At 41.1% G+C, this 23,152-nt stretch overlaps 1 protein-coding gene across 1 annotated transcript in view; it reads left to right on the top strand.

Moving 5' to 3' along the window:
- Positions 1-23,152, top strand: part of LOC117499804 (formin-2) — a 35,770-nt gene that overhangs the window by 9,134 nt on the left and 3,484 nt on the right. The window contains exons 4-13 of the mRNA XM_034152434.1: positions 1,198-2,006; positions 2,482-2,620; positions 6,708-6,795; positions 9,683-9,744; positions 12,984-13,075; positions 13,170-13,299; positions 13,402-13,548; positions 14,196-14,255; positions 14,906-15,026; positions 17,505-17,597. Coding sequence (XP_034008325.1) covers positions 1,198-2,006; positions 2,482-2,620; positions 6,708-6,795; positions 9,683-9,744; positions 12,984-13,075; positions 13,170-13,299; positions 13,402-13,548; positions 14,196-14,255; positions 14,906-15,026; positions 17,505-17,597 — 1,741 coding nt within the window. The remainder of the gene's footprint in view (positions 1-1,197; positions 2,007-2,481; positions 2,621-6,707; positions 6,796-9,682; positions 9,745-12,983; positions 13,076-13,169; positions 13,300-13,401; positions 13,549-14,195; positions 14,256-14,905; positions 15,027-17,504; positions 17,598-23,152) is intronic.

Here is a 23,152-nt window from a genome sequence, read left to right as displayed (position 1 = left end):
CTACATCTAGTAATATTTTACTGCATGATTGCCCAGTTTTCCCCTTTGTGCATAATATTGGATTTGATTTATTGTAGTGTCAACTAAAATCAGTAACTATCATCGGTACATGCAAATGTTGTTTTTGGTTTTGTCAGTGGCAGATCTAGACCAATTTCTGGGGCTGTGCTGGGGCCAGTTATTTATGACAGGGGCACATTAAATGCCGGTAAAAAGAGACAAAGACAGTGTTCAAGATTGAAACATATATATAGTTCAGTATATAGTATAACACCATAAAATACCACGATAAGTATTTATTTCAGTAAGTTATTCAAAAATGTTATTAAATTACCTTATTAAAAACTGATTTAACTTTGTCTCAAATTAAAGCACAGTCTTTGCTTTAACACCGTCACAAATGGTATTATCATAGTTTCTTCTTTCGGAGGGGGGCCAAAGTGGGGTCAAATCTCAGTGTTTCATGAGCTTTCACAACACATTTAGTCAATACAGGACATTTTTTTCTTTGATCTCGATTTGAAATCTGAGACAATACCTATACAACCTGTGAAAGTGTTGAGAAATTGCTCAAACCCAGTCTCATAAATCTGCATTGTTTCTGTAATCTGCATCAGCCACAGAGCTCAGCTGTAAACTGCTCTGTGTCCACTAGAGGCCAGGCTTGTCTTGAAAGACTTGTTAGATTATTACAGTGAACCTCACTGTTTCCTAGAGGAGTTAATACATTAGGAAGGCTATACTTACTGCACATTTTCCTTTAGATTCAACGATGTGACCACAACTGGGGAATGTGTACTAGCAGACATAGGCCCTGCCCATGTCAGGCCCGACGAGACTCTCTGTCTCTGGGGTCAAATCTCTCGGTATCTCCTCATGCCGCTCTAACCAGTCTGGAGCCAGGGGTCTGCTGGAGTAGACATAATGGACTCTCTCGACCCTTCTTTTGATCACAGCTCTGTCGCTAAGCCCCCTCATTTGTGGGTGTTGTACTGTTCATAAAGCATAATTTATTTAATGATTATGTGTCCAAGAGTCTGCTTAGTCCAAAATATGCTTGACTGTCTGCTTTCAAAGATGGTTTCATTTATCAAAAGCACAAACTCACAGCATCACACTCATTTACTTGAGTTTCCTTTAGTGAACCCAAATGTAGTTGCATGCTAAGTTAATATCTTGTTTTGTGTTCACTGACAGACAGACTCCAGCAGGTTGAAGTCAGGTCAGTCGTCCTTGGAGGATGAAAGCTGTGTCATCCCTCAGCTGGAGCGGACCATCGATGACCTGCGGATTAAGATTGCTGTGTTGCAGGGCCAGCAGGCTTCTTTGGCAAAGGGCAGCGCTGATAATACTGGATCTCTGGGTGCTTCCCACCACAAGGCCTCACAGGTGACGGGAGGAAGATTGGGGAAGATGAGCCAGGAGGTGTCTGTCCAGACCTCACCTGTGGGGGAGGGCTTTAAGTTTGACGTGCCTTTCAGCAGAGGATCAGGCAGCGTGCCGTCTCCTGTTTCATCCTCCATCCCCAAATCTACAGAGAGCTTTGTCTGCACGTGCCAGCAGAGACAACAGAGCAGGGCCCATCAAACTCCCCCACCTCCACCACCACCCCCACCACCTTTACCAGGGGGTGTCGCTCCTCCTCCCCCCCCACCACCTCCCCCGCCCTTACCCGGGTTTGGACCTTGTCCACCTCCGCCTCCCCCTCCTCCTCCTCCTCCTCCTCCACCACCAGGTTTTGGACCTCCTCCACCCCCTCCTCCTCCTGGTTCTGGACCTCCACCCCCACCTCCTCCCCCGCCGGGTATGGGCCCACCTCCACCACCTCCTCCCCCTGGAATGGGACCCCCTCCTCCACCGCCGGCCCCGGGCTTTGGGCCTCCACCACCACCAGGCTTTATGCCCTCCATGGCGGTGCAGGAAGCTGCCCTTGCCAAGGCTATGATCGAGCCCCCCAAGCCAATGAAGCCCCTCTACTGGACACGCATACAGCTGAATACTAAAAAGTAAGGCCATGCTGTATAACGTGAAGATAGATATGGATCATTTGCACTAAGGTATTTACTGAACAGTAGAGGAAGCTTGTCCACTTAAGATAAAGATCAGCACGTGCTCTGAAGGCTATAGAGATGCTAACCTTGCGGAAAATGAAAGTGATGCAGTCCAGGCATTGTGGTCAGCAGCGGATTTACTTGAACCAGGTTTTCTTTCCTTAATAAGGCTTGGAAATGTGTAGCTGAATAGAGGTCTTGAAATAGACTTCAATTTAGAAACTTTTAAATGTAATGTGTTAGCTGACATATTTGAAAAGTGTATTGAGTTGATTTATATGCTGCAAAAGATGACAAATGAGTACTAAGCTGAAGACAATCTAGAAATGTCAGAAATAAAAACTGGCATTACGCTATAAAAGAGGAATTCACTCCACGTATTCAAACAATATACTGTCATAATGTCCTCTTCCCCCCCCCCTATCTTTAGGTCCAGTGCACTGGTGTGGGAGACAATCGAAGAACCAAGTGTAGACTTTGAAGAATTTGTTGATCTATTCTCCAAAGGTGCTGTTAAGGTGAAGAAAAAGCCAATTTCCGACACAATCAGCAAGTCAAAGGCCAAGCAGGTGAAGTACAGTGTGTTTTATAGTTGTGTGTTCCTTTCCTTGTCTATACAGTAAACATCCAGAAGTGTATACTACATCTTTGCCGACTTGCTTATCTATGAAAGGATGTGTGTGTTTGCATATCCCTCTGGGTCACCAAATATGGCTTCTCTTCAGGGCTTTTTCCCATCTTCACTCTCACTCCTCTGATGCCTCGTTTCTTTCCCATTTGTCCTCACTGTCGCTCTCTGAGTTGCATTGAGTGACAGGAGGAACTACTACAGCCAGACAGTTATTATGTGGTGTGAGCTCTGGCTCCCACCCGACTCCCCCGTGACCATCCAGTGGCACCGAGCCAATGTCTCGCGTGCGGTAAGGAAACTTCACGACGGTGATGACTGTTAAGAGAAAGAGAGAGAGTGTGGGGAGAAAAGGAAAAAAGGAGGGGGGGGGGGGGGGGGAGAAGCCTGGGAGCTGTATTTCGTGATGTGGTTCCTCCCATTGTGCTTTCTGTATGACTTAGTTTAATAGCCCGACTGTTTGCCTCCCCAATGCCCCTATGCAACTCCATCAAATGAGCCCAAATGATGTGTCTAAATCACAATAATGTCACACCAGGGAGCAAAATGTCCTCCTTGTTATTCAGACCCAAACCAATAATTGTTGCCAACATGTGGAAAATCTTCTAAGTTTGTGGAAGTGATTAGTTGAAGCTTTGCACCAAAACATTTACAAATATAATGTTCCAAAACAATTGTTGAATGCCTTAACATAATTTATCATGAAAATGTGTTTTTAACAGAGTAGTTTCTGATGTCAAATTACATAATTGTTATACTTTCTAAATGTTGTCTTTGCTACATTGTCTATGGTCAATGGGTGTGGAGAATTTAATGGACCCTTTATTGTAGTTTTAAAGTCTACTGGATACATTTGAGCTTCTCTATTTCTTCCACCTTTCATTTTTACTGCTTTAAGAATGCTTTTTCGAAAGTGGCCCAAAAAGTAAAATAAAATAAAACACCAGGAAGTGACTTGGTAACTGCAGTAGCTAAGTTAAAGGCCCTATATAGCATAGTGGAGAATACATATCGCCTTGCAGCTTTGATCCTATATGGCAACAAAAAGTATAACGTTAGATAAGCTGGGAAAGTTTGCCCTTCACAAGAAAATCACTCACTCAAACAGGAACTCCTTTTCAAACAAACGTCAGAAAAAGCTGTCTTTCAGCCTTATGAAGGAGCTGTCAGGTGGTTTTTCGACAACCGAGAGATCATATAGAGGGAATTCGCTTCTGTAAAGAGCAATACACCTGTGAATTTAGGTATATATGACGATATATGAAAGGGAAACGGGGAACTACCAAAATGAGTACCCCATTCTCTATTTAAATAGACTTTTCCTTTATGCGATGTTCTAATTTTTGGTGATTTGAGTCGGCTTCCACATCATGAAGCAGCTCGTGTTGTGGTTGTATTGCTAAATTACCAGGGACAGGAGACACATTGAGGTGGGTGTGGGTTGAATTCCCTCGGTCATCACTGCATGATACTGCTGTTCACAACACAAAAGTAATGCTGAGGTTGAAGTCCATAACAGAAAAATGAAATCATACCGAGATCCGTGATTGACCCCAATTTGAAGCCAACCTGTGACATTTAGAGTTCAGGAGCACCGCCCCAATGCCTCATGACGATCTCTCACATCTACTACTCGCAGCTATTCCAGTCCTGAGTTCAGCTGTTTCACTGATGAGAGGGGACAAGCATCCTCTCCAGAGCTACCACTAGAGAGCAGCTCTGACGTCAGTACTCTGTGTAAAGGCCTCTGCTCACATGAGTATCAGATGTGAAGAAATACTCTCTTTTTCAAGTGTAGCTGTCTATCTGCAGAGTGGTTTAAAAGATGAGCTGTGTTACAGTTGATGCTGTTTGCATACAGAGGTGTAGTGAGGCCATGTAATATGATGCTAGAGTATGTAATGTGCATCTGTTCGAAGATGTTGTGCCTTTGTTTCATGCAATTTGAGGTCAATCCAGCAGTATTTTGACGAGTGCTCAACTTTTTTCCGCTTTAAAGATTGTTTAACTTATGATCAAATCAATGCTTCTATGCATCTCTATGATATTTTGCATTCCACATAAAAGAAGCCGGTCAATGGACGATGGAAATTGCTGTAGGGCATTATTATCTTTACTGTCTAATCCTATAATTACTTTCTCTATTTATCTTCCTAACAGAGTAATTTAGATTATACATTGTTATACAACACTGACACATGCTGTTGTCGGACAACAGTCCAAAACCCAAATATATTACATCTGTAATATATCCTCACAGTTAAGAAGCTGAAACTGTGGAATATTTGTGTTTTACTATTATTTAAATAATTAATTAATTATGAAAGTAGTTGCAGATTCATTTTCTGTCAATCCACGAATCCAGGGGCTTTTAAGGTCTAAAACTGTTGAGCTTTAATTCACAACACATCTTTCCCAATCTATAAGCACCATGAAAGGTCAGAAAGATATTAGTAATATTGCTGGGTTTTGTTGCAGTATATATCTCAAATATATTAAGAGCATTTATACAGTATAAAATTGCTTTTTCAGAAGAAAAGGAACTGTAGGTGAGTCTTTTTAATACATTACCTCAATCCTCAAAAACTCAATCTTTGAACCAAAAGTTAAATGACAAAAATATTCAAAAATAAGTAATAATTCGTTGCAAACTGTTTCATTTTCAAGCCTTTTTTTCAGCTTCTTTTGAAATGAAATGTTTTACTTTCTCACAGAGCTGAATGTGATTGATGAGAAAGTCAATATTGGTCAAACCTTAAATTATAAATGTGTTAATAATCCACATCAAATGAATTTGAATCAAATTATTTCTCTAAATCAAAAACGTAGACACATGGATTTACTATGAATGTTGAAAGACACTGTACGGCATCAATTGTGGGTGTTGTTTTGATGTGTTTGTCATGAAAATAATATTAAAAACTAGAGTGTTTCATGGATCCAGCTGTGTTTCATTATGAAATAATACTATTGAGGCACTGCAAGGGCATTTCCGTTTTAGATTGAACCTCTGTTATATCAGGCAGCTCTCCTCGGTAGTTAACCACTGAAATCTGTTTTATGTAAGTTTAACCTTAAAGTGCATTTTGCAGAGTCAGGTCAGCTGATAAAACATGACTAATGACTTATTTTGGCACTGTCATTAAGCAGCTTCCCTTCATTAGATATCACAGTCTTACTCTGGAGGACATTCCGCATCATATCTCAATGGGTCCTAACCCCTGAAGCTGTGGTTGTGCCGGGAAAACAGAGACAGTTTGGGCTGATATAACTTCCTGTGTGTTGGAGAGGTCTGTGGTCTGTGTGATCTGGTTGAGATGGAAGCGTTCTGTCTGGATCACAGTTGGCTATGGGTTTCCTGTCCTGTCCCGTCACTTTGCTACCCAGCGCACACTTCTGCTTACTCAGGCGATCTGTGGTTCATAATGGCCCTCTTGGTTGCAGTTTATCTTACAGAATAACAACACTAGCTTGATATTCAACTCCTGGCTGTATGACAATTTGAAGTAATTATTATTTTGATAACATTTGTTAGTATTACAACTTTAGGAGCCATTTCCATCTGGAGATACGATAGTTTTGACAAGTTATTATGTTCATGTTTGCTTTAGAAAAACACCCCTGCATTGTGCAATTTTATATAACATATAGTATACCAAAACCAACCTCTGTATATTTAATCAGTCACAGGACTCGGTGTGATCACATTCCGTTTTGCAAACATGCTTCATGTTGAGTAAATGTTTTTATTTGCATGGCTTTAAGATGATGGATGTGGAGAATTTGAGGAAAAGCAGAAATTGTTAATCATCATAATTCAGCTGACAGCCTTTTAATTTCACTAATGTTGCGGGTAAATGGTCTCTTGCTTTCCTCCCACAGAAAAAACCAGAACAAAGGGAGTGATTCTCCTGTCTTTTGTTTCCAGTCAGTTATTAAATGTATTGTCTGCACGTGTGCGGACATGTCTGGGTTTATGGCATATCATCATCCCTGTTCTCTTTGGCCTTTGTCTCTTCAACTCTTAGGTGGTGAAGCTCTTAAACAACAAGCGTTCACAGGCTGTGGGTATTCTGATGTCCAGCATCCATCTTGATATGAAGGACATCCAGAATGGTAAGTGTTATCATCAAGTCCTCAATATTGATCAATACATCTGAACTTATCTTCCTTAAACCCTTTGAGTTCAAGAAAACAATTGGAAACAGTGTAATGCGTCTGCGCACTATAGAACGTAGATGTTATATAACTTAACCTTTTGATATATCAATTTGAAAAACTAGAGTGACAAAGTACTTTACATAAATCAAACTGAGCGTGAAACAATTAAAAAGGGCACTTAAAAAAAAAGCCCCCTGTAAAGACTGAGCACTGACATCAAAACATCCATAAACCAAAAACATATTTGAAACACCCTTTGTGTACAACATTGAAATGATGGCCAGGTTTTTCTTGTTGTTTATTGGAGCGCCTCTATCTCAATCTGCTAAAGACATCTTGTTCTGAGTCTGCTGGATAGTGACGTGAGTAACAATGAGTATATGCTGAGGTCATTGCCGAAGATTAAACTTCCCCATAGTTAGCTTTATCACAAGTCATAATGTTGCAAGGCATCTGAAATGTTTTTCCTTTGTTGCTCTCCCCCATCTGTTTTTCTTTGCTCTCATTTTGCATAATCTCTCCCCATCTCACATCCACATCGTGTTTCTGCGCGGCTCTCTGTCTTTCTTTGATGAGTCGTCACCGTCTTGTCTAAGCGGCTTTGTTAAAGTGAAGTCATTCAGGAGATGTTGATGGGAACAGACTGTTTTCCTGTTTTAGTTACTCTCTGATTGCTCTCCAGTCTTCGCTCATCCATGTGTCTAAACACTCTTTCTCATCTCCCCGTCCTTTTCAGTCCCCCTACAATAGAGGCGTTATTACAGCTTCAAATCTGTGTCTCAATGGCAGCTTGGTATATTACATTAAAATAAATGTGTACCACAGAAAACGGGTATATTGTACACTTCTATCCATTACCAGTTAATTAAGAAGTACAGTATCTTCAAAGTGTTTTGGGGATTTTCATTCTTCAGGATCTCTGAGTCTTTGGTGCATCCATCTCAGGTCAGAGTGGGAGGGCAAGTGAGGGCCACTCTCATCAGCACTGTCATTCGTCTCCTTTGTTAGGACAGTTTTTACCAAAGTGCATAATTAGCACTGATTGGAAACTTCAGTACCTCATGGAGAGTAAGAGCTGAGTGGCTATATCCCAATAGTTTGTTGGTGACGTACTTCTTGATATGTCTTGTTATTCCCAAAACAATGCCTTGCACAAACAAAGTAACCCAAAAATATGATTTCTTATGTACTTTGTCATGCATTTAATTGTACATACTTATTATTTCACCATAGAACAAACCCCAACAGATTACATACAGTATTAGCAACGCTTTGTTTTCCCATTCCTGAGATGATCTCATGTCCCCTTGTGCTGTTCGAGGGTTAAGATGATTAAAAAATCAACGCAAATGTATTTACAAAAAGGAATGATTCACAAAGCAAAACGTTGTAATTGCCCCTTTCAGTATAGTGAATCATGTCTTATTCCCTCTTAATCCTGTGACGACTAGCATCTTTGACTCGAAAAACAACTTTGGGATCAATGATTTCGATCGTGTCTCTTGTAATACTCAGTAAGAGGTGAAAACATTTCCGGTTTCCTCACTGCTGTTGTTGTTGTTTGTTGTGAGTCCTGGCTGACACTTTGCGTGTTTCACAAGACACATCCGATCAATGTCTGCTTCCTGTGAGGCTTTGAAACGCCAGTCACAGTATTATTTTGTTGTTTTCCGGACCCACGCTGGGGTTGAATGTGGTAGTCGGGGTAGACCCAGGGATATGGGTCTGTGTCAGAGAGATGATACAGCTTTCTCCTGCGTCTTTTAAGAAAGCTGACTCAAATCAAACCAGCCAGTCACACTTTGTTTCAGATAGTAATAAAAACCAAATGGTTACAAAAGAAGAATGCGATAAATGGGAAAAATGGGAAAGTCAGAAAGCAAGAAGGTATTTCTCTGGCGACGAGGAGAGAGTGTGTGGAAGTTAGAGTGACAGTAAAGAGCTGAGAAAGAAGTGGATCTGCCCTTGTGGCACAAGAGTGAAGATATTAAAAAGGTTGTATGATTACATAAGGAGAGATAAAGCAATATCAAAGCTGAAAACATGAGACAGAACTGAGTCAGTACAGCAGTCACTCGAGGCCTTTTTCCAAATGCATGTCCTGTCTCTAATTTAGGTTTATAATGCTCTCTTTTTTTCTTTTTAAGTCTGTGAAAAGCTTATAAGGAGTCCAGTCACACTCAATGTCCAAGCATGATGTGATGCGAAGTGAACATTGTGCATTGAGTCCATTACTCCCAGGTTCCTTTATCCCTTCTGACACTAGCTTTCCCCCCCGTACTTCAACAGCAAATCAGCAGATCAAAACAATGTGAGTAATTTGGACACCCACATCACGGTGAAATACATATATAGGTGTCGAGTGCTTCACTGGGTGATTGTGCATACAGCAACACCTCAGCCTCAACACGGCAGACCCCCGGGCTCTGTTTGTCTTTAAACATTTACTTTCAAAGGATTAATGCTCACGGGCGCCAGGTCCTCGCGCCGAGACAAAAAGGCGACACAAGGAATTCAAACACAGGAGTTCAAACACAGATCTTTGTACCTTTGACAGGTTTCTAAGACCTCTGTATTTATGTTTGAGTTGGTGGCCCCTTCCTTGCTGTATTGATGAGAGTTGATATCTATGTAACTCACAGCACACGGCACATGACGCTGTATTTAGGGTTGCAAGGAGAATTTTGCCCTTGTTTCATGCCACCTTAAGCTCTGAAAAGTTGTTCTGCCAATGTTTGAGATTGTTGTTACATCCAAGGAAAATATTGTTATCTAGAGATTATAAAAGTGGAGGCCTGTTAGTGTTAACATTAACCATGTCATCCTCTCCTTCCATACACAGCCGTCCTAAATATGGACAACACTGTGGTTGATCTGGAGACTCTGCAAGCCCTTTATGAAAATGTAAGTACAACAATCTGAGCTACTTGGAATATAGAGCTGTGTCTTTGTGGTTTCAGCATTCATAAACATTTCTCTTCACTTTTTTGACTTTGAATGGAGGATGATAAGGCTGATGTGGACAGTGGTTTCAGTAAAGTCAATAGACTCGTGAAAAGACAATATCCCAAACTGGAATACATTTCTGCCCTTTCCTGCCAATGCAGACCCATATAAATACACAGTGTTGAGCAACAAACCCAGTATAATTATACAAACTAACACCACTGACAGCTCAGGCTAATCTTGACTGCAGTATTTGGTGTGGGAAAACCCTACAGTCTTTTTTGTTTCTCCTCTGTGGTTTGCAGTAGAAGTATTATTATGGAACAGTTTGCTTGTGACAAATACAGTGATTTATGGTTACACATTTCATGCCATATATGAATAACAGGCAATCATTTTATTATAGAGTGAAACCTAAGAAGACTCAACATGCTGTGATATCAACAAAAAGGCAAAACAAAATCATTCATCAGCTATTAGTGTTGTTTTATTTGGCACTTTCCTGAGAAAAAGCCACAAAACACCAACAGCTATCCATCAAAAGATACCTCTCCAAGATTATACGATCCTGAACTTTTAACATACAGTGTAGGTAAGAAAAAAACATGCCTTTTAATTTAATTTATGTGTTTATAATTTCAAGCAATGTTGTTTTTGTTCAGTGAGTCAGAGATGTCACTTTAATATGAACGTATTTCATTGTGGAGTTCTTATTCCATGTTCCACTTGAAAGGGTGAACTAAAGGAAGTGTGCATTAGATACCAAAACAAACAGGCGAGCCACAAACCGAACTGGTATGTGTGCTGTTTGGCGACACACAGTCAGTCTTGTGTAGGTCTGTCTGCCGGCCTTGAAGGCGACCAACGCTTTCACATAGTAAACATGCTTTTTCTTCACACTGGCTCTGATTGACTTGATTTTTGTAACGCACCAGTGCAAAAGAAATGATAGTTGAGAAACTCCAGCTTTTGTCTCACACAACTCTTCTTGAAAGTGCAGGTTTGTTTTTCAAATGAAAAAAGAGAGAGACTACACTGAGCCTTGCCAAGTGAAACGACCACATTTTATCGTACGATATTAGCATAAAGGGAATTACAGAGCTGTCACTACTCCAATATGTCTCCATTTCGACCATGAAGGGTTCCTTGTACACAGTAAATACATATTCATCACCCCTCACTGATAGGAAATATCCCCCCGCCCAGTGAAACGGGTCAGGACCCGTTCTAAGTCAGGTCAGTAAATAATGGAACATGAAAACGACATGTTTTCCATATTTCAGCTGTTATACAGTTTTAAGATGCTGTGAAATTCCTGTGAATTGCTTTTTGGCACAACTACACAGGGAGGCCTGGACCTTTGGCTGCCAGAGGCATATTAATAATGTTGATCATGGGAATGAGACTATGGCTCGAGACAAGCTGTAGTTATGAACCAATGTGTCATAACTGAGGATCAAAAGTCTTCTAACCTCTCCACTCACCCCAAGACTTCAAGCCCTCTCCCTCTCTCTGCTTCTCCCCCTTATGGCCTAAGGCTATGTTATTGAGTTGAGGAGCCAAATTGTTTCTCTTTTGTATTGCGAGACTCCATCCTGTCTGTGGGTCTCCAGCCCCCTAAACCACAGTTGGCAGCACAGTCAGCCTGTCTTGAGGAATGCGAGGGGCTTCTAATGGTTACACCCTCACTCACTGTGCAAGGAGCGAGATCACACACTGTTCTCCCTCACTCTCTTTTACTCTCTCACACACACAAACATACTCACAAACAAACACTTTGACCCACACAAATGTGTGCATACTGTACTGTATGCACACAGGGACAGAAACACACACAGGGACAGAGTCACTCAGTCTATGAGCTGCGGATTACAGCCACTCCTGTTCTTTGAACAATAAGCCACCGCCATTAAAGGGGTCACAGTGATAGTGGGACAACACTCCCTCCCCTCCAATATCACAAGCTATAATCTGGGTCCAGACTGGCTGTCTGAAGTTCAGACTCTCTCTCAGCTGACGGTAGCTAAATGTCATGGAGGTCAGTTAAAGCCCTCCTACGAACTTTTATACTACAAATAATTGCCTCAGGTTGTTTTTTTTTTACGACAAGGCATTGTGATGTCACAATATAGGCCTTACAGTGTCTTATATATGTTGATATATTTGTATAACATGATTACATTTGTCATTTGAACACTGTTCTTTGGCAGCTCAATGTACAAATAATCTCATAAATGTTGGTCTGTTGAAAATGAGTGACATAAATAGTGATTTAAGCCCAGGCTGGCTCTGTTTAGTCCTATACTAGAAACCTGGCTAATGAATACCACTCAGCTACCACTAGATTTCTGGCATCACAAATGTCATCCTACCTTCCTTTGCATTTGATATTCCACATGGGACTGTATTTTTCTCATGCTAACAACCACTGCAACATGCCCTAGCAATTCAAAGATCACACGCTAATGCCTACTTGTCCCCAATTACACCAAACACTGCTGGGCTCCACTGCTGCCCTTTGAAAAGGATCTGCTTTGTATTAAATATATTTACACTTGAAAACATCTCAAGAGAAGGCGAAGGAGAGTTTGCCCTCGTCGACAGAAGGCAGCGGTGTGTAGAATACTAATCGGGCCCTCCGTGCGTTTGATGCTGGTGTTTGATGTTTTCCAAGGATCCATGAAAAGGCCAAACCATAGAGAGAACGATGGAGAGAAACAGAGGGCTGACACTCAGACTTCAGGGGTCTATGGAGGGACAGAAAGAGTTTACATTCTCTTCCTGGGGATTTTTTGTTTTGCCCGTTTACGCATTTCAATCTATTGTCTTTGTCTCTTGTGAAACGAAGGGGGCATTTCTGGCCTGCTTTTTTATACCACCTTATATAAAACACTTTAGCATTTATGAAACCTATACTGTATAGATGGCCATTGAGTGGAGTTTAAGGTTAACCAGCTAAATTCTTAACACTTGAGGTAAAGATTTTCTCCATTAAGAGATTGGAGAAAATGCAGATTTGCAGGTCTCCCTTGAAAAAGAGGTCAATGATCTCAATGGGATACAACCTGAATAAATAAAGGTTTAAAAAAAAAAAAAAAAAAAAAGAAATAGAGAGCTAAGCCTACAAAACAATACATTCTTATAATTTGTCTTTTTTTATTTCATCCTGTTCTTAAATCTGCATTTTCATTTGACAGAGAGCTCAAAATGATGAGTTGGATGGCATTACAAAGCATATTAAATCATCACAAGACAAGGAGGATGCCAAGCCACTGGACAAGCCTGAACAGTAAGAGCCAGACTTTCCTTCAACCAAGTTCATTACATGAGAGCTGTGTCATTAAACAGATGTGTTAAAGTGACTGATCTTGTGCCTTCATCAGGTTTCTATTCCAGTTATCCCAAATCCCCAACTTCTCTGAACGAGTGTTCTGCATCCTGTTTCAGTCAACTTTCCATGAGTGTATCACCTCAATCCTCCGCAAAGTAGAAATCCTTCAGAGAGTTTGCAAGGTGAGCCGCTGGCCCTCTTTTTGTTTCATTTACTTTTCCATCACTCAATTTAACCTTCACGTCTTCATCTCCTTCGTTTGTTCGTGTGTGTGTGTGTACCAGACTATCCAGGATGGTAAGTGTGTATTGCAGGTGCTTGGCTTGGTTCTGGCTTTTGGCAACTTCATGAACGGAGGTAATCGGTCTCGAGGGCAGGCCGACGGCTTCACCTTGGACATTCTGCCAAAACTGAAGGACGTTAAGAGCAGTGTGAGTCTTTGTGTTACAGGAGTAAAAGCAAACATCACTCACTCTTAAGAGTAGACACGTAATGAAGTGTTATTCACAAGAAAACAGGAGACTGGATTGCATGGTAAAAACGTTTAAATATGTAAAGGGTATGAGTTCCCACAGAAACCGCTTTATTTATAATTCACATTGTTCTCGAAAAATGTTGTGTGTGCAAATGGTGACTCCAAATGTTAATCGCGTATGGTCGAGCCAAGAGCTTAAAGTCCAGGAGTTGAAAGGGACCTTCATTGCTGCCCCACATAAGGACCATTGGCGTGCAGATTTAGAGGAGAGGCCTTTCTGTTTACTCTTCTTATTTAATATTACAACAGTCTCAGCGTGTCCTTGGCACTGCCATACAAGGACACAGTGGTTTGTGTTTTTGTGGACCGGGTAAGGTATCCATAAAGAACATCAAACTTTCCACCAACTCTAAGTTATGACAGCCAGCCCAGCAGATATGTTTTGTTGTAGTGCTTCTTCCAATGCCATGATTTATCCCCGACTTCTATAACCGCTGTCTCTATTCTTGTTTGCCACGCACAAATTAAAACGTCCTGCTCCGAAATGATTAAATTAATAAATAAAGGGGTTTATTTATTTGGATCTTTTTTTCTCTCTTTCAGGATAACTCCCAGAGTCTTTTGTCCTACATTGTTGCTTACTATCTAAGGCACTTTGATGAGGTATGTTTTGGTTCCTGTTTATTTGAATCACTTTTCTGTTTTAGTCTGATTTGCTTAGAAATCCTTCCAGAGCTCTCTTTTCATCTCCTCTCTTGCCAGAGGATACTATGGCTTATCCTCTATCAAATTATTTATTTTCTCGTTCCTTTTTTACGGCAGAAACAAATAACTCCCTTTCTCCTTGGCTCTCTCTTATTATTCTCTTTCTGTCTTTCACTCTTCATCTCTCGCTCTGTTTTCGTCTGGGTTCATTCAAACCTGCAGTCTGCTCATTGGCACAACATCCAAAGGAGCGCTAGCGTAAATAATTAGGTTCTCCAGATGAGATGAACTCAGTAGAGTGCTGTTGCCAAAATCAACCTGCATGACATGGCTGTAGCACTAATAATGGCCTTATAACTCTTATAATGAGGATTGCAGTGCTCTTTCTGCACCAAGCGTATTGGTCATTATCTGCTGTAGTTCCAGCCATATCTTCTCTGTGATGTTTGGACGGCTGATAAAAACATGTAGAGCTCTGAAGACATTTATTTCAATCTTGCCTCTTCTGTATGGTATATACTAGAGGGGCCCTCTCCCATTTGAGAAAGATTGACTTTGACACTGGCGTGTTTTTTTTGTTTGCATGAATGTGTTTTGTGCTTTACCAGGATGCTGGTAGAGAGACGTGTGTCTACTCTCTGCCCGAGCCCCAGGACCTTTTCCAGGCCTCCCAGATGAAGTTTGAGGACTTTCAAAGAGATCTGCGCAAGCTAAAGAAAGACCTCAATGGTATTGTCGTACATCTTTTGTTCCACATTTCTCCCCTCTGTTTAAGCACATCCAAAACACAAGTTCACCAGATAGTAAACTTGTCCATGCCGTATCCTGCAAATGATGTCAGGTGTCATATCATGTTTAAGATACCATCTCATGGAAATGTATTGAGCAATCGTGTATGTATTAATCCATGCACACGTCTTCTAGCACAATGGAAAATAATTTTCCAAACCTGACCAGCTATGGTCATGTGCTGATCGTAGAGGCGGGTCAACAGAGAGATAGCATCTGTTTGTCCTACAGACGAGCTAACCAGAAGCAGATGTGACTTCAGATGTGGACTCCTGTTGGACCTGGTGTGCCTTCACTGTCCTCATGAAATAGAGATCAAAATATAGAGGGGGCAAGGTCAGAGAGACTTCCACTGCCTGTGTACACCAATGGTTCACCGTCTTTCAATGAACCAGAGGAGGCTCTCCTGGAGCTCTATATCAACTCACCCTGCACGCCGCAAACCTCCAAACACAACAATGAGAATGTTTTTCATAGAACTACTATATACTCCTACATGTCTCTGTGCATGCTGTGCACCTTTGCCAAGGGTCCCTTAAATATGATTTCTGGATGCACTGATTTTTTTAAAGGCTGACTCTTTGACTCTTAAAGGTGGGGTAGGTAAGTTTGAGAAACCGGCTCGAGATACACTTTTTGTTATATTCCATGGAATGCTCTTAATATCCCGATAGCAATTAATATCTTAAGTGCTTTGACAAAAAATCCATAAAAAAATGTCATCTGTGGAAGCCGTAGTACTGTAAAAAGCACGACCAATCATCGGCCCGGCTAAAATAACTGGATGGCCTACCTGCCTGTCAGCCTTCCATCTGTGCACAAACTTATCTCGTGCCCTCATTGGTCACGTGCGCGTTCGTGTGTGTTGGAGGAGGGGCTCTGTAAGGAAGTGGCAGATTTTTTCCGGCTGTGTATTTTCAAATTCTAGCGATCTCGAGCTGGTTTCTCCAAAATTACCTACCCCACCTTTAATTCATTCTTTTTTTCATTCCTCACTCACTTGTTCAATTAGTTTGTGAACATGTAGTGGCTATTCCATTACATAACTTTCCCTGACTTTACACTATATAATAACCAGCTTTTTTAATGTCAGGACTATCTCATTATTAGTAGATAAACCTCTATATCATCAACATTTTTGCGAAAGTAACCCAACAACTTTCATAAAATAACTGTATGAAGGTTTGAAAGCCAAAGAGTACATTTCCATTGAAATATGACTTATCCATCAATGAAGTGAACATGTAATAAAACACATGATCATGAAGAGTATGACTTTGAGTTACATTTTTGTAATAAACTGAAAGAAAATACTTTTGCTATGCATAAAGAGTTAACATATAAACGAAGAATGAACAAGTAATGTAATGGCATATCAAGACGTCAGGAAAAATGTGTGGAAAGTGGATTATGCTTGACATGCAAAATGATTGGTTGAGTGAAGAGTCCTAATGAACGAGGCTGTGGGGAAATGCTCCCTTTCATTACTCTGTCTCCAGTCTCTCAGCACTCAGAACACTTTCCAAGGGCTGAAGTGCCTACAGGTGGTAAAAAACGACTGTGTATTTGGAATGCGTATGTGTGCACTCGTGAGACTGTGTACATGTGTATGTGTGCTTGCAGCTCTATAGACAATTCCCCATACCTGGTCTGTTCTCTATCATGTTTTATGTGTCTTTGCTGGTAAATCAATCAGGTGCCTGATCCGTGTTGCCAAATATTGTTTTTCCTCTCCCTTAATGAGTCTTTAGGCTGTTCATTATTTGCCATTCATAAAGATGGAGATGCTGGCAGGGGACTTGCGTTTGCTCTGACCCCAGTCGCAGTGGCACATGTTGTCCGAACATAAATACATCATCACATGCTATACCTGCAGACCTCTTCATTACCTCGCAGAGCCAGTGAGTGCTCTGACAGACACGGGATTCAATGACAGTTCCCAGAGGGGGGTTCCGATAGTAGGCGGTGCAGAAATGGCCTTGGCGGGCCCGAAGGCCATCAGTTAGCCCCACAGTGGAGAGTTTGCAGTGTACCTTTTAGGTTGAGGCACCATATGGTTTATGAATTACCAACTGCCCAGTCCCAACCTCCCTATTCCCTCAAGCACCTCATGGCCTCTCCACCTCTAAGGTACTTGAGCGGAGTTTGTGTATCCGTTATGTTTGCAGATAGAGCGTGACGATACGTTCCTCCCGAGATCAGAGCGCAGGCCTTCCTGGTTCCTGGGGGTGCCTTTCACTCATTACGGGTCATTATGTCTTTCCCGACACCTATCCAGCAGAAACTCAGCAGAGATTTATCAAAGCAGGCCCGGAAGTTCACTGTAGAGTTTATAATTACAACACACATGCTGGATAATATATTATTGCTCTGAAAGACTTTTCCCCCTCTCACCATGATCATCTCCTGTTTTTTCAGCCTGCTCAGCTGAGACGGAGAAAGTTTGCAAGTTTTCCTCTGAAGAGAACCTTCAACCCTTTAAGGACAATATGGAGGAATTTATTTGCCAAGGTGAGTCTGTCCAAATCAATCGAATCTAATAATTGATAAGTCGTTCACCAGTCTCATTGAGATGCAAGACGTGTCTGTGTGACCAATACTGACACAGTACAGTATATCTTATTGCTTTATGAGAGAGCCTTAATTGTGGTCCAGAAACTGTTGCGGATTAAACCTCTGAAGTTGGCCGAATGTCTTCGAGATCTTCACAACACTATGTTAACACTTATTTAAGTTTCAAAAAATCAACAGAGTCAAAAGAGTTCCAATAGAATAGAGTTTACTGAAGATTCATGAAGTGACTGCCTTTACATTACATTTCACTTGTTAGACGCTTTTATCCAAAGCGACTTACATACTCAATACTGTGGACAATCCCCACTGGAGCAATTTGGGGTGAAGTGTCTTGCCCAGGGACACAACGACATGCTGACTGCAGTGGGGTTTGAACCTGTGACCTCCTGATTCGAACACCAACGCACAACCCACTGCGCCTCGTCCTTTTACCATGTTCACGCTTCTTTTTATACACAGATCTTATCAGTTGTTTTCAGTGTGTGTGTGTGTGTGTGTGTGTGTGTGTGTGTGTGTGTGTGTGTGTGTGTGTGTGTGTGTGTGTGTGTGTGTGTGTGTGTGTGTGTGTGTGTGTGTGTGTGTGTGTGTGTGTGTGTGTGTGTGTGTGTGTGTGTGTGTGTGTGTGTAGCCTACTTCTCTTTCATCCCAGCAATACTCTTATTAGGGGAGTCTCAGGCTCTCCTTTCTGATCTTGATGCTCTCCATTTTGATTTTGATTTTCTCCATTACGTAAGACACCATTATCTCTTCTACCATCCTGAATTCCCCTCCTCAATCGTATTTGTTCGGCATCTCAACCCAGGTCAGTTTCAACCCAGGTCAGTTTCAGCCTAGGTCATTTCTAATGGTGTCTCATCCATGCTTGCCCTTAGCTACCAACTCCCTCTCTCATAATCTCCATCCCTTAGCATTACACCATTATTTTCTCCATTTCTGTCTTTGAACTCAAGGATCCAATCAGCAGGACATTCCACAGATAACAAGTTATTGTATGTGTTTCTGAGCATGTATGTTTTCAATGGTTAGGGTTGTTATTTAATCTGTCCCATACATTTAAAAAATATCCCACAAAACTATCAAAGATTATCAATGTGCTGCACTTTTTGCATTGTGTTACATGTTGAATAGAGGTTTTCTTTACTGATACACTATTCAAACCTATTTGAGTAAGATGTTAGGTGTCAAGCTTTCCAGGGAAATGGTTAGGCTTTTTTTTCTTGTTACATGCAGTTCTACTTTGTTGCCTGCTTAGTCAGTCCACAAAAAAATCCCCAACGTTTGGGGAATGTTAGTACTGTTGAAGATGGACAGAAGAGGAACATTTGTTGACATTAGCAATATATCAGTTAGTCTATCCTTAAAGGTAGGGTAGGTACGTTTGAGAAACCGGCTCGAGATACACTTTTTGTTATATTCCATGGAATGCTCTTAACATCCCGATAGCAATGAATATCTTAAGTGCTTTGACAAAAAATCCATAAAAAAATGTCATCTGTGGAAGCCGTAATACTGTAAAAAGTACGACCAATCATTTTAGCCGGCCCAGCTAAAATAACTGGATGGCCTACCTGCCTGTCAGCTTTCCATCTGTGCACAAACTTATCTCGTGCCCTCATTGGTCATGTGCGCGTTCGTGTGTGTTGGAGGAGGGGCTCTGTAAGGAAGTGGCAGATTTTCTCCGGCTGTGTATTTTCAAATTCTAGCGATCTCGAGCTGGTTTCTCCAAAATTACCTACCCCACCTTTAAATATCCCTAAAAATGTTTTAAACTTAAAGTTTGCTCCTCTGTGTTACCATCAGGAGTTAAACTTTTAAGAAGCAAATAATGTCTCCTTCCTAATTCAAAAAGTATTCTGTACCGGTATACCCTTGGCATATCCAAACTGAAAATGCATCTCTGGTGTGAGAGCACATACTGCAGCTCATCGATCAGAATGCTGTAAGTCTTGTATGTCTGCACACACATTTCCAAATCTGTTTCAGGCTGCTTTCTGCTTGATACACACACAAGGGTTCACTCAGTGTCGTTTCCATAGGGACGTCTGTTTATACCAGTGTGTATTGAATAACTCACAGCTATTGTTTCAAGTATGCATCTGCTTTGATGGATTATGACTGCACTTGGTAGCTGGGTCTTTTATCTCGATCTCTACCTTTTATAAAACAGATTATTCCTTGCTCTGCCTCAAAGGAAGATGCAGGGCCGATGAACCTGTCAGTCTGTTAGATAACTGCAGGGAACAGAGCTGGATGCCTGAGAGTCTGGAATAAAACTGACTTGTGGACATCCAGATCCCTTTCACTTAGTACTTTGGGCGTCATGACATTTTATTATCATATATTTGTCCTTTTTTCTGCTTTGAAAATTCCACTTAGTTCCAGTCTTCCTTAACCTTCCCATGTTTTCTGCTGTTCTGTATTTTACCTTTTTTTTCTGTCTGAACAATGAGAGATTAGAAACATCTTGTTGCCTCCTTGACCTCTTCTTTCATTCCATGACTCCTTCAATCCTAATTGGAAATCAAATAAACCTTTCAGCGTGGTGTTTACGAAGAGGCCTGTTAACATGATAATGATGATGAATTGATTGTAAATAACGATCTTCCTCTTCCATTGGCCTTTCATTTAAACAAGAGTCTATAGACATGCTAGTAGCTCTTAAAGCAAAGCTGATATTTAAGCTAAATGCTCACAATAACAATGCTAACATGCTGATGTTTATCAGCTAGTATGTTTCACATGTTCACCATCTTAGTGTAGTGTATTAGCATGCTAACCTTTACTAATCAGCACTAAACATAAAGAACATTTCAGGATGAAAAAAATTGAATTAAGATTTTAACTGATGATTATACAGTATGAGTATACAATATGAGCCTAACAGGAATCTGGAGAAATGGCATGGCAATCCATTCAATAGCTCCCAACGTCCGCCTCATGGTGACGCTAGATGAACAGTTTTATGCCATCAAGTAGATGTTGTGACATTTCTCTGAAAAAGAAAACTCTGACATGCAATATGAAAAAAATGTAGGATCTTCAAAGCATCCTTTGGGCACCATGGGTTTCTGTACCAGATTTGATGGCATCTCATCAAAGATTTTCAGACATACGTCCGTCATGTCCAAAGTGTCTTACCCACATTGCCATCCCCAGAGCATTGCCACTAACTTTTAAACAAACAGTTAAAAGAGAAAGAAAGAAAACAGTTATTACTACATTTTTGTTTTAGGTATTGTTCAGTTAAAGCGTATCCGTCATTTCCACCAGATGTCACACAGACATGCTTTTTTCCTCTCCCTTTCCTAATCTGGCATTTAAAACGAGCTCCACTTCAAACATGTAAGACTTATTTGTTATTCTTGTTTTAACATAACAATCGAAAAGCCTTTCTTTATGTAGTATTGACTCTGACCTTGGCTACATCCAGTTGGCTGTGACCAATCTTTGTGAAGGACCCGGCTCACAGGCCTCTCTCCCAACTGCTTTTGTATTCAGATGAGAGTATAATATATAGCATATGTTGTTCAGCGGTAATGCTCACTGTCCATTTTAAAGGAAGTCTGCAGATGAAAGCATCTCTCCTCATTGCCACCCCTTTCTTTTCCTTCTCGTTTCCTTTCTGTCTGTGTTTGAGAGAAATATGGGAGCTCTCTCTTTGATGCAAAGAGAGAGGAGGTTTTTCCTCTGAGAGCAGAATGTAAGCACCGTAACATGGACATGTGACTCAGAAGGCTCCAGACGGGATTCTTGGGGTTCCTCCACTGCGGCGGTGAAAAAAAGAACAACAGCCAAATGTCTTATTTTTGTTATTTCTGTAATTTCTAAAAGGCCTGGGGTTAAACTGTTTCTGGCTCCACAGTTTAAACCGCTTTTGTTTATTTTCTGACCATGAAACTAACCACAGAATAACAGTGGGAGCGGACTTGTTGGAGCTCGGCTGTTTGGTCTAGCTCGATTTTCCCCGCTCGCTTCACAAATTCTCATGCATGCAGGCCTTTGATGGAGTCACTGTGACTAGAGCACTGGCCATGTGATAATCTGTTTCTGATGGACATAAAGATTAGAAGGACTGATGTCAAACCCCCCCTCCTTTTTTTTCTACCAGCTACAACTTTGCTGCTTAGGATGGCACATCATGTAAAATCACACATTAAATAGACGTGTTGATTCTTAGCCATGATGTGATGAGCTGACATCTTTAAATAATATTTACTGCAAAGCTTTCTGTATCAATTTGATTGTAAATACAGTGTTAATCCTTACAGTCATCCCACCCCACAATATCACATTTTCTCAATGATTCAATGTTTTTCGAAATAGATTTGACATCACTCATAGCAGAATATTATAGTAAGTGTAATGTTAAAACATGTTTCCTTAAAACAACAAGGCACAGTTCGGATATTAAGATGCATCCAGCATTGCCAGACATTCATATTATTCATCAATTTGTCATCATTTATTGATGAGCCGCCAGCGGAGAGACATGATCGTGGTCCGCAGCGCGATTCAGTGCTGTGCTACGTTAAAGCAAAGTTCTGGGCTCAACGGGTTTGTCTGAGATCTTTAGATGTGGCTCTGGATTCAATTACACGTAGCAACCAGATATTCCCGGGATAAGAGTAGAACACAGCCTTGTGCCAGGACAGATTCTCCGTCCCATCTACTGTCATGTCTGTCTTGAAAAGCCACAATGTTTCAAGGCAGCAGCAGCTCTCAGATGATTGACCTTAAGGCGACAGAAAAGTTAATGTCCAACATTAGATATAAAAATGTAGACCCGTAAATATACAGCTGGATTTACTCTAGTATGATGTATTTGAAAATTAGGATGAAAAATCAGCCCATAGGTCTGAAATTTGATAAGAAGTAGTCTGCCATATTTTCCTGAGCGAAGCTGTCACATTTCAGTGCTGGTCTCTTATATCATCATTTATGGCGCAGTCAAAAGGATCCTGATGGCCAGCCTAGATAAATGTTGTGGCTTGCTGGAAGTATGTCCTAATGTGTACCATGGTGTCCAACTCACAGTTTTCTTACCCTCTTGCTGTCTCTCCCTAACTCTCTCACACCTTTTACCCACAAACACACATTATCTTTCAAACACACACACACACACACACACACACACACACACACACACACACACACACACACACACACACACACACACACAGAGTCAGTCATCTGTCTTCATTCGGAGTCACCCTGCACAAAGAAGCACTTGTGCTGCGATCTGCAGTACTCATTTGTCAGTTGTGCAATAGCGGACAATCCAACACTTAATAACCTGGTGGCACAGCGATGACCTTGAAGAGGACTGTTGATTTAAGTAATGATGACATCTGGAATCCTCCTATATACAAGTTGCATTGTGGGTGAAAGATGTATTTTCTGATGTTACAGGAAATCCCGAATCGGTCCTAATCCTTATTTAATCCTGTATTTACTCATGCTCTGCTCTCTCCTTATATCAAAACGTGCCTTCT

The sequence above is a fragment of the Trematomus bernacchii genome, unplaced genomic scaffold (assembly GCF_902827165.1).
Source record: "Trematomus bernacchii unplaced genomic scaffold, fTreBer1.1, whole genome shotgun sequence".
NCBI classification, from domain to species: domain Eukaryota; kingdom Metazoa; phylum Chordata; class Actinopteri; order Perciformes; family Nototheniidae; genus Trematomus; species Trematomus bernacchii.
This window is presented reverse-complemented; position numbering and strand designations above follow the sequence as displayed.